At 39.4% G+C, this 12,683-nt stretch overlaps 1 protein-coding gene across 2 annotated transcripts in view; it reads right to left on the bottom strand.

Moving 5' to 3' along the window:
* IQGAP1 (IQ motif containing GTPase activating protein 1) overlaps nt 1–12,683 on the bottom strand; it is a 74,130-nt gene that overhangs the window by 20,239 nt on the left and 41,208 nt on the right. For both annotated transcript variants that reach the window (XM_080551647.1, XM_080551648.1), the window contains exons 13-22: nt 12,378–12,538; nt 11,745–11,869; nt 7,954–8,117; nt 4,393–4,483; nt 3,235–3,402; nt 2,703–2,845; nt 2,189–2,359; nt 984–1,067; nt 806–877; nt 646–715 (exon numbers count right to left, since the gene is read on the bottom strand). In XM_080551647.1, coding sequence (XP_080407773.1) covers nt 646–715; nt 806–877; nt 984–1,067; nt 2,189–2,359; nt 2,703–2,845; nt 3,235–3,402; nt 4,393–4,483; nt 7,954–8,117; nt 11,745–11,869; nt 12,378–12,538 — 1,249 coding nt within the window. The remainder of the gene's footprint in view (nt 1–645; nt 716–805; nt 878–983; nt 1,068–2,188; nt 2,360–2,702; nt 2,846–3,234; nt 3,403–4,392; nt 4,484–7,953; nt 8,118–11,744; nt 11,870–12,377; nt 12,539–12,683) is intronic.

The following is a 12,683-nucleotide window of genomic DNA, read 5'->3' as shown; positions in this document are numbered from 1 at the left end:
ACCAACTTCATCCCAATTGATCTTCTTAACTGTCTTGAAGTTATACATCACACTAGCAACATCCCTTGCAAACAGAGATTCGAGGCACATTACACTCTACTCTGCTCTCATGAGACCCCACCTGAAGTTCTGTGTCCAGCTCTGAGGCCCCCATCACAAGGACACGGACCTATTGGAACAACTCCAGAGGAGAGCCATGAGGCTGATAACAGGGCTGGAACACCTCTCCTACAAAGACAGGCTGAGGGAAATGGGGTTGTTCAGCCTGGAGAAGAGAAAGCTCTAGGGAGACTTTATACCAGCCTTCCAGTACCTAGAGCGGGCCTACAAGAAAGCTGGAGAGAGACTCTTTGCCAGGAGCGTAGTGATAGGACAAGGACTAATGGTTTTAAACTACGAGAGTAGATTTAGATTAGATATAAGGAAGAAGTTCTTTAGTCAGAGGGCGGTGAGGCACTGGAACAGGTTGCCTGGAGAAGTTGTGGATGCCCCTTCCCTGGAAGTGTTTAAGGCCAGGTTGGATGGGGCTTTGAGCAGTCTGGTCTAGTGGGAGGTGCCCCTGCCCATGGCAGGAGGATTGGAATTTAAGGTCCCTTCCACTGCAAACCATGCTATGATTATTTTTATTCTCTTAGCAATACTTACTGAGGGTTTTGTAGTCTTCTCGTGCTTTGTTTGCTCGGATAAAGGCTTGAATTTTTATAACATCATTTATCTAGGATGTAAAAAGAAATAACACTTGAACTTGTTCAGGGAAGAGTAAAAACGTTAAATACTGAATTCATTTAACAGGACAGCCTCTTACGTGGTCTCTGAAATACTGCAGACGATCTCTGTAACGCCTTCTGGCTTGATACATCCTGGTCATTGACTGAATCTATAGAAAAGTAACCAAAATAAGTCAGATAAAAGACTTTTCCACAGAGATTACTACCCAAAAGGTTTCTAAATAAGTAAGTGAATCAGCAGAGAGCCTTCACTACCTTCACTACTTGGTCCTTGTGTGCTCGGAGGTAATCCAAACGGATTTGATACGCTTTCCTCTGTTTATAGCCACGCCATTGAGACTGAATACAGAAAAAACACATGCTTACTTTACTTTTCAAATTAAAGAGAAGTAATTATAATCCTGAGGTTCTTTCTGCTGCTCAGCTTCCAACTTCCCTTTTGGCTAAGTAAAATGTAATGGAGACATGCTTATCTTACGAGAGAGAGATACAGTAGAAAATATATAGTGAAGCGCTATCTATTTATTCCACCAACTGTAACCACGAGAGACTTACCCTATGAAGAGCCTGGGCCTTCAGAAACACAGTTAGAGAAGTATATAGTATACTAGCTGGTATATAACTATGCAATCAAATTCACATAAACTGTTCTACATCAGGGCCAAGTGGCAGATGCTGCTGCTAGAAAGTAGAGCGATGTAAAATTATAAGCCTTTAGAGCGGACTCATTACCACTGATTCTTAGAACAGAAGTTAGGCAAGGGACTTGACTACACTTAAAGTGAGAGAGTGTTATTTTAATGAGTTGGATTTTATTATTTAAATACTTATAAAGAGCGTGTGCGCTATTTAGGCGGGAACAAACACACACACACACAACTCAAATAAAGTGTTAATAGGGTGCAAAGCATGTATTTCATTTGCACACATTTCAGTTACAGCACCGGAGAAAGATTTTTTTCATTGTTCTGTAAATGTGCCCAACTTCATGCTGAACAATCACACCATCTCTTTAATGCCCTCAATTCTCCAAATCCCTAGATAAATGAGAGGAGACTCTACCCAGGCATACTGAAAGCTATGTTGCTTCTCTTGAATTCATTAGGAATCACAGTAATCACTCATCCCATGGTATTATCAACACAAAGACATATGGCATACTTCATATTGTCCTATTCCCAAAACACAGAATCAGATAATAAAGCAGTAAGTAAAGCTTCCTCAAGTATTTTTCTTCTCTCTGCAGTTCTGCCTGAGGAGACTTTATTGCTCATATATAAAATAGAAAAGTAAACTATACGAAGACTCTTCGGGAGGAAATGCCTTTAGATAATTTGCAAAATGAGGTCGAGATAATTTTGAGTTGCAAGTGTTTAAGCGAACAGAAACAGTCAATAAGCATGTGTACAGAGAGCAACTGATGAGTACTAGTTTGAAACAGATTTAAAGGAAATCATTACCTGGATACAAGTGATTGCTGGGACTTGTTTCTTCAAAAAATTCATTCTGGAATTGAATTCCTGGCGAACAAGATAGCCTCGACAGCAAGCCTGAAGTTTTGTAATCAGGTTCTCGTTGGCCAGCCACAACTGCTCTCGGTTGTATGCCGCAGTGACACCAGATATGGTGCTCTGGTTTAGTGTTATGGTAGGAAGAGCCAGAAAGAAAGAATGGTGATACAAGAAATAGGATGTTACAGTAGCTTTCTGTACTTCGCTCAAGAGAAACTTCCAAGTTGCCTTTCAATAAACAGCAACACCACAGTCCTGTACCCCTTTACCAACAGGACAAATTTTCTGAAAAAGGACAAGGAGTTTTTACACGCAAAGGCTGGTGATGCACAGTGAACTAAATGAGTTACAAAGCTCGTTAACATTACTATTGCATTGAAACTACCTCTTAAGAGTTGCATTAAGGACTGGAACAGTGGGAACTTCAACTTTTCAGAAAAATAGCGCATGTTTTCTACCCTACCTGTATCTCCTCCCGTGACAGTTGTGTGTCATTTTGCACAAATCCATCTGGTTCATCCCATCCTCCCTCTTTGGTCCGCAGGTTATGATAATAATGATAGCCTCCTCTCACCCAGAGTTTCACCCATTCACTGCCATTGCCCCCTAAAAGCAGAAACTAGTGTAAGTGTCAAAACCAGACATGTCTTACCTTTCCCATACACAAATATTACAATAAGGAAATAAACGTATACAGTTGTTTCTTCCTCCAAGCAAGAGAAGGAATGTCTGAGACCCTAAGGAACTAATACAAGAACTACCTAAGCACAACACATTCTACAAGTAGAGGATATTTCCCTGTTTACTTTTTCTCTTTTTTTTTTTTTTTTAATTTAGTTTATGAAGTAGACTCAATTTCCTATAACACAAGACTCCAGCAACAAGACACCCATAACACAAGACTTCTCCCTACAGGCTTTTTTTCCATCTTGTTTCCATTCTGCATGCAATAATTTTGGATTTATTGTGCTAACAGTTAGCTATTTGTGATTCACCTGTTGCCATTTTTCTTCTCTTTACTTCTGCCAGCTCTCGCTGGTACGTTTCAGCACATTCTGGAGTGACTCCGTATAGCCCAACATCTGGTGAACGCAAGGCACTCAGGGTATGGCCAACATCTCCATGGTCTACTGCTTCATTAATGGCCAGAATTCCTAAGGAAACTTTGACAACACAAGGAAGCAGGTTACCTTGGCATTCAAGGGCTTAGTGACTCACAGCAAACACAAAACAACAGAATAGAGCAAGGCAACAGACGCACACAGAAACAGTTAGCGTGTGTGTACACAAATACTCAGCTGTACATATGTATATAAATACAAATTATAGATTAAAAATCTACAAGACAACTTGCAGAATAGAGGTCTTTTTAGTATGGAGTATCCAGCTATATATACATGGTACGGTGCCTGACAGCCCAGGATTTTTGGACTCTGAGTCCTAGTATGGTGCTGATTTATCAACAGTATTTCTCTTCAACACAGTGTTCCATCCTTCCACTGAGCTCTACCCTGACAACAGTTTCAGTTAAGACAGCATCCTCTGACAGAGCTCAATCACAATGCCTAACTGACTCAAAAGGGGCCTTTGCTATGACTAGTACCGTCTCTAGTGGGATGTAATGATAGGTGGACCAGTCCACCCGCCAGCTGCACTAAAGAGCAAAAAGCAGACATCACCGATGTGTATTTTTGTCTGTATTTGGGAAAAAAATCGAGGTAGTTGAGAGATACTTCATAGAACTGAGACAAGACAACAGTATAACACACAAACGCTAACGTGCACCAGAAAAATACCATTTAAACGTTGCACATGAACATCCTCACACCTAACTACTCAACCACAGACAAACACAATTAGCTGAGAATGTCAAATAATGCGATAGAGATTCGACAGGTATTTCCCCCATTGAAGTAACATGGTCACATGCAAAACCAGAGAAGTGGTATATCCCCCAAAAAAGACAGAATAAATGTACCATTTAAAGAACATGACATACATTCTTCAAAGAAAAATTACTACACCTGAAGAACACAAATGCATTTTAATTTCCTTTGCCACATTCCCATGACATTCTAGCTCTCAGCCTTTCCTTAGGTGACCATTATTTGGTTGATAATGGGATTAGTTGCAGTGTTTGCCACAATACTTACATCTCTGGGACTCCTCTGTGTCCTTGTTGGCCCTATGAATCCCATCCTGAATTTCATCTAGCCAAAGTACAGCTGTTTCATCCTGAGTGTCCTGAAGAGAATATGATGAGGAAAGAGTTCACAGCATGAAGAGAAAAGTATCACTAGTTTTGCAAAGTGAAATATTCTGTACTGAGCAATAGCCAATACAGTAGTTTTCAGTCTCATAGGGAATAAGAAGCACTTCAGTATCTTTCTAACCAATTTTAGCACAGACATCATGTGCATTTGTGACTAGCAGAGACAACTAGACTACAGCATTACCAGACTCAATACCTCCTCCCATTCAAAAACTATTACCAGGAAACAGAAGCACCCTGGAATTTTGTCAATGGCAATGACCTCTGATAAGCAGAGGTCAGGTAAGGGAACTCAAGACAGAGGAATCTGTACTTGTTAATCCTAAAGACTTATTTGCTGAGAGGATGTGCCTTTCCAAGGAACACAAAAATGACAGAATGGTTTAGACTGGAAGGAACTTCTGCAGGTCATCTGTTCCAGCCCCCATGCTCAAGCAGGTTGCCCAGGACCACGTCCAGACAACTTCTGAAGATCTTTACGGAAGAAGGTTCTACCACCTCTCTGGACAACCTCTGTCACAAGCTCAGTCACCTGTGCACACTAAGGAAGTAATTCCTGATGTTTAGATGGAACCTCTTGTGCTTTAGTTTGTGCCCACTGTCTCTTGTCCTGGCAACAGGTGCCAGTGAAAAGAGCCTGGCTCCATCTCCCTTTGGGTATTTATATACACTGATGAGATTCCCCCTCTGAGCCTTCTCATCTCTAGTCTACAAAGTTCCAGCACTCTCTTGAGAAGCGCTCGATACCCTTATGCATCTCGTTGGCCTTATGTTATTCTCCCTCCGGTATGTCCATGTCTCTCCTGTACTGGGAGGCCCAGAATTGGAAACAGTACTTCAGGGGCAGCCTCACCAATGCTGAGTAGGGAAGAAGGATCACCTCTGTTGACCTGCTGGCAATACTTTGCCTCACGCAGCCAAGAATACTCTTAGCCTTCTTAGAAGCAAGGGTATACTGCTGACTCATGTTCAACTTGATGTCCACCAGGACTCCTAGGTCCTTTTCTGCAAAGCTGTCTTCTAGCTGGGTGGACCTCAGCATAGACTAACACAAGTTAGTCCTTCTACAGATGAAATCTGCGAAGTATTCTTTGAGGGGAAAAAAAATGAAGGTGCCAATGCACACACATGCATAGTAGCTAAAAAGTCTCAGGTAACTAATGCTGCATCAGGCTATTCTTGTCCCTGTCCACAAAAGTTTGCACGCCTGCACGAGTAAGCCAAAAAGCATTGTACATATTGCAGCTAGGTGTGAACGCACAGTAGTAAAAGCATGTTTTAAGTCTTTGTTTTAACAGCTTGCTCATTATGGAGTATTGATCATACAATATCCTTTATTTTGGCTGTGATTTGAAGAAATCCAATCAACTATTACATGCAGAAACTTTAGAAGAAAAAGACAAGTGCCTACCAAGTACCAAAATATACATAATGAACAATGATCCAGTAACTTCCAAGCGTAGTTTCTCCCCACCTGCTGGTGCTTCATGTAGGTAGTCATGAAAGAAATCTTAAGAAGAAACTGCTATCACTCTAACAACTATGTATAAATGGAACACAGCAAACATTTACTTCTGATATGGAATAATCATCAACGTTGCACAAAAGAGCCACTACTTAGAGCGTTCAAGAGTTTTAGGCCCAGACTGAAAATGAACATTTCCTTACACGTACCCTCCACATTTTTTCCTCACCGTTGTGGTTTGAAACCAACATACATAATGACACTCCCTTCTACAGACTAACATCTCTTTCTCAGGCTAATTTTATCTGAAAGCTCAGACAGTCCCATGACAGCCTCAGCAACAGAGAAATTCCTACCCAGGGAGTGGGGGACAATCAAAGAAACAATTTCCTTAACTGTAATCTCTACTTGCAGAGTCATCAACCCAAAGACCATCAGAACCACCCAGCGCTTTTCTATGCATTTCCTACCACAGGCTTTCAGAGGGCATGCACAGCATAACTTAATACAGGACTGATGCTGTCTCTCTCTACTCATCACATGATAAATATGCATCATAATATGTGCCCCTAACACACAAGCAACTGAAGAATGTCTCGTGGTGAGCTATAATCCCTCTCAGCCTCAAGGTTCAGAAATCACCAGTTAGTAAGAGTTAACCTAGGATAGTGATTAATTCTCCCCACAATGTTACGTTGTAGTATGATCTCAATTTCTGAAATTACTGCCATGCTGCTGGGAGGAGCTCTAAAATGAACATATGCCTAAATAAGGTAATTTCACGCCAACTGAAGTTACCAGCCCAGACTGGCAGAAGCTTAAGTGCACAATAAAAAGAGTTTGTTATTTCATTCTGACTCAGCAGAAGGAAATGCTTCAGCACAAAATGTGTTCCTGAAGAACATTAACCCTTTCAGGGCCCTTGAGGAAGCTGCTAATGATTTTCATCACCAATGTGTAGTTTTCAGCTATTGTCATCATGTATGTTTACACTAAGTCACAAAAAAAAACAAAAACCTAAACACCCAAATCACCATGTTCACCACAATATGATCTTAGTCCCTACTGTGCTAAATTCCGCACAGAAATTAGAGCAATGAGCTGCACAGCAGAAAAAATTAAACACTCTCAGGCCACTGGAAGCAAGCAAGTCTGCTACTTCTTTGTAAATATGGGGGGGGGGGGGAGGGGGGGGGGATCAGGATCCCATCCATACTACTCAAAAATCAGTAGCATGTATGCACACACAGTGTCATGCTCTTTCCTAAACTAATAAGATGAGATCAATCTTCCTCTCTCCGTTTTTACTTGGACATTAGTCAGTTACTCGAAGTGGCAACTCCATACAAGTAGGCAGAAGTCCTTCACAAGTAAGATAAACTAGCGCTCAAAAAATCCTTAGCATTGAGGATGCTTAGCAACTGAAGTGTCACCAAGTGAATGACAGGCATCAAAATACATTTTGCTAGTAGCATGTATTTTGCTTCCCCCCCGTCCCCAATCCATCACCTACCTTTTTTTTTTTTTCAGAAACTTTTTGGCTTATGTAAGTATGCCTACATGCACGTTTAACGAGGAATACTAAAAATATATAAGCTTGCAGGAGACTTACATTCAAAAGTTCAGACCTACTAGAATAAACGTGGTCTCCTCGCAAAACGAAACAAAGGAAAAGATGAGGTACTGTATCTCCAAAAATGAGATACATATCTCATTCTGGACCTGGGATTAGCTGAGCAGTTAATATCTTTATGCCCACCTCTGTAGGTTGTGAAAATTCATGTCTTATGGCTGTATATCTCTTTCTCTAATATAGAAAGATCCAAGCTGACTGGGTAAGATCAGCTGACAGCATGCAGAGTGCCCAGCTCTCCATTTCCATTTTTGTTTCCTGGCTTTCAGGACCAGGAATACCCACCATACGCACGCTACGTAGATGCAAAAGCTTTTTTGAGAGATGTATTTAATTGCACTTACCTGTGCTTTCTCTCTCTTGGCCCGAAGTAGGGTGTCCTGATAATGCTGAGCTACCTTTGGGGCTACACCTTCCAATTTTGCTGCAGGAATCTGTAAGGCTTGTAGCGTCTTTTTGGTGTCCCCTTCATCCAGAGCCTCATTGATAAGACCAATTGCCAAAATCCCTATTGAGAAAGGGGTAGGGGGAGAAATAAAAAGATCCTTTTCTTTACAATAATCATAAGCTGTGCTTCAGAAGAAAAGGGCTATTATAGTGCTAAACCAGATACCAGCTGAGAATCGCAACATCTTTAACAGAAGATATTTCTACTGGTAAAGAAAGCAAGACTACTTTGCTTCTTTAGAAAGAAATCTTAACATGAAGCTAAAGATTTGCATGGAAGACCATTTAAAAATACAGTAACTTCATATTTTAGAAATCATTTTTATTAAACATTTATTAGCCGTATTATCAGAGATGTGGGTGCTCTCAAGCAAAGTTTACAGTTCAGCTAAATAAAAATAGACATACACAAATATCTTATAGTTAGCTAAATGAGAACAAAGCCTGCATCATACATGCCATTTCTACAACAACCATCTCCTGTAAATCACAAAATAACTTAGGTTGGAATGGACACCTACAGATCACCTGATTTAATTCCCTGCTCAAAGAAGTGTCAATTCAAATCAATCAAAAAATGATTGATGGAGACCAAAGATCTTTTAGAAGAAAGTGAAGAGCTCAGAGTGGGGATTTCCAAATTTGGTTAATGTATCCAAAGATCAAACCTTTTCCTTCTGCAATGCAGAAAGAGAATCGTGAAACAAAAACTTATGTGAAAAAGAGACCATTTCAGGATAAGAGCTGCTATTTGGATGGAGCAAAAATTAAGGAAAAATACACACTGAGGACACTACAAGAACCAGGATCACTAAAATGATGGTATAGTTTCTGTCAAAAAGCACCATTTCAACTTGGATCTCCTTTAAGCCACAGAGATGTACTTTACAAAAACGTTTCAAGAATGACACAAAGACACATATCCCAGAACTTCAAAATACGTGGTCTTTATCATCAGATATAACCATGTTTCAGATGACTTTTTACCTAGAATGTAGCTCCTATGGCAATAGGCACAAAAACAGATGATAAATACGGAGTCAAAAGCATTACTGGATACCCACTGAGACCTTCAAGGGTCAAAACCAAGAGTCTGCCTAGTCTGACTAGCTTTCAGATTTGCTGTCTCTTTGGACATATCTAGGGAATAATTTGATTGCAATCTTCAGTAAAATTGTGATGGATTCTGCATTATGCAGAATTCTCAGTAAGCTGTCTCAAACAGTTAATAAATTATTATAATTACATTATAATTATCTATCAGACCTGTTCGGACTTGTTCCTTGCTTTACCTTTTCTAGTTTCAGTTTCCACACTGGCATAGATTTAGTTGGGGGAAGAGATCTTTTAGAAATGCAGAACACAAACTGTCTGCACTTACTACTTTTAGGATGTCCAGCAATAATGATCAGGTTATCAAACATTTTAGTTAATGCCAAAATGAAAGATACTTTGTTATCATCACAATATGACTATCATCTGCTTTTCCCCAAACAGAACTACTTAGTATTTACTAAGTCTTCTTTTCCTGTATTACTGACAGAGCTCTAGCTTGTAGAGGAACAAAACTACCATTAGGATTCTTTCTGTTCTTAAATTGACATCCTTCTTGTTGACCCAGGCAGACCAGTACAGACTTTTTACGACCTTCTACAACGCGTACATATACTTTAGGTACATATACATCTTTAAAGATAATTCTCTCCCTACAAGTGCTTGGAAGGATGTGGGGGAACCCTTTATTTAAAAACAGCACACACACCCAAGAATATTGAGACTACTTGATCTCAAGAGGACAGAAGAAAAGCAGATATGGTAACTCTTTGACCTAGGAAAGGGCACGGAAGATAAGCAGTAATCATCTTCGATTAGTTAGCTAATATGGGCATGACAAGACTACTCCATGGAACAACAATATGTTTTAACTCCTCACTATGAAACATTTTTGAATTTGAAACCATTTATCAGGATAGTAGAAGGGAAAAATACAAGGTCGTATGGCTTGAGGACTTTCTCAGACTAACTTCTTCACAGATAAGAGATAAAAGTATCCTTGCATAAGGGCACGTATGAAACACAAACAGATGAAAGAACTGAGAAACTCCCCAGGAGAACATCTTATCTCATTACTGTATTTTTTGCACTTTTTGTTGTTTTTGTTGTTGTTGTTGTTTTACAGGGTATAGGAGTGTTATAAGTACGGTGTTGGACTACATGACCTAAGACACTGTGAAATTAACATTTTGGTGTGTGCATGCACTCATGTGGGTCCCTGTTATTTTGGTTTCCACATAATTACTCGTTTGACCTGAACAGGAAACACAGTGTCTATTTGGAGATCCAGGAAGTAAGTTAATCAAGATAGCAAGCTCCGAAATTAAATTTTAACCCTCTCTAGATTATAGTCTTTTGAGGTGAGACAGCTCATCAGCTACGCAACAAACAGTGGCAGAGGGTAACTGTTTGTCTCAGTGTACACTGATGAACTTAATTTTCACCTCAATGCTTGTGACAAACCTCTCCCCTCAACACATAAAGAAGGCTTTAAACTAAATATTACAAAGATGGCTTGAACATAAATGTTTTACTACTTGCAAGGTTTTCAGTACTAGTCATACCAAAAAATCACAGTCCCTTAATGAAACTGAAAGCAATTAATAGAAAATTAAGCTATTTGGTAGTGAACCGCACAAGGAGTTACCTAAGAATAAGTCTGCTTAATTGTGCTATTTTCAAAAACTTCAGTATCTTTGCTCCAGATTTTAAGTCAACTAATACTTTCTTGGAGAAAGGAGAATTACCCCAATTCTCTGTTTACCTGAAATTTTTATTACACTCAGTCCCAGTCTTTCATCACTGCTAAAAGACACTTATTACCATAAAGACCATTTAAAAATAGAAACGAGGAAAATGCGGAAGTAGAAGTTATACAAGAAATACAAGTTAGGTTAACACCCATTTACATTTCTCAATTTGTAACAGGAATTTACTTTATGAGTATTTAAGAAATCTGGTACTCGTTCTTGATACATATATTTAGAATTTCTATGGATTATGTACAATTAGTTCATATTAACAGGAAAGGTTTTTTTTTTTTTTTTTTTTTAAAGTCAGAAAGTCATTTATCAGTCATTTCAGGTTTTACAGTCCCTGGCTGTAACAACTATTGGTCATACACAGCCTTAAAACAGAAAATGAAAGCTTCTAATTTCCTTACAGAACTAGATGTAAACAAAACAATTAAGCTCTTAAAAGATCAGCACACTCCATTTCAATTCTAACTTGAGATTTGGGTTGCAACATCTGGAACTTAGGTACTTTCAATGGCAAAATTGGCTTTTTAAGCCAAAACATTTGAATACAGATTCTGGACTAATCCTAGATACTGAGGGCAGATCGCATATTTTCCTAACTAAAGGGTAAAAATTTGGATTGGAAAGATTAACATGGTGTTTGGAGACAACAGTTTTCAATACCAGAAAAGCTCCTGGATGCCCAATCTCTCCATCAACAGTTCTGCTGTCAAGACCCCTTTATCACAGACCACAAAATCTGGCTCATATCTTCCTAGATGTCTAATGTATTGCTCAACCATAAGCCAATCAACAACTTTCTGTGTTGGCATGCCCCCACTTTTGGCACACCTTATGATCTAGGATCAGCCTAGTATGAATCAAGGAAAACTTACGTTCATGTTCTTCATGCACAGCTAAATTCACACGATCCACACACGACTGGATATCATTCCACGTGATAAATTCATTTCCCTCTGTACGTGTTTGAGATTTCAGCTTTATCAAATCATCAATGTATCTATCAAAGAACAAAAACCAAAACCGTTAAGTGTTATGTTATGAAAAGCTAGCCAGGGAACACACAAGACAGCATGACAGAACTGAACACAAAATGGACAGAGAACACAAGGGTTGAAACTGGAGCAAACATGAAAAGGGGGAAGAAGATAAAGAGGAAAGCCTGTGTGAAAGATGTCCAGCCCAAGTGTGAAATAATTAAAAAAAGCACTAAAACACTAAATGAGGGTCCAGGGCAAAAAAAAACACTGTGGGTGAGCTAGCCTAGTGTCAGTGACAACCCAGTAGTATCAGAACGTGCCTTTAACTTGAAATCATGAGAAAGCTTCAAGAGAGCACAGAAATGCGACTAGTAAGAAACGATTATTTCAAAGAGAAGATACAAGTGCCAACAGAGAAGAAATGAATACTGTAGTAAGTAATGAAAGAGTCTAAAGTGTAAGAAGAAAAAAAAAAATCACAAAATATAAGTAACATCAAGGACAGACACGATTCTTGGAAATATCCACCTTTGAGAGTTCTCATCCTCAATGTTTGTGAGCCCCGTGACAGGACTGCTCAGTTGTTTCCACACAGTATTCACATCCCCTGAATCCAAAGCCCTATTAATCAGGGCCACAGAAGACAGCATCTCTACAGCAACAGATAATTCTGGATGTGTGAGGTTACCCTGCATACAGAGAGGACAAATTAATTCTACTTTCTCTTCACGAACTATTGCTTGAAGAATCTTGAAGTGCTAAATAGCTCAAGATTTAGGGATTAAACATCATATCAGAACAGACAAAGTATCAATACAGTTCCATGAATGCTGA

This window comes from Anser brachyrhynchus (genome assembly GCF_964034855.1).
Source record: "Anser brachyrhynchus genome assembly, chromosome: 11".
Taxonomy (NCBI): Eukaryota; Metazoa; Chordata; class Aves; order Anseriformes; family Anatidae; genus Anser; species Anser brachyrhynchus.
This window is presented reverse-complemented; position numbering and strand designations above follow the sequence as displayed.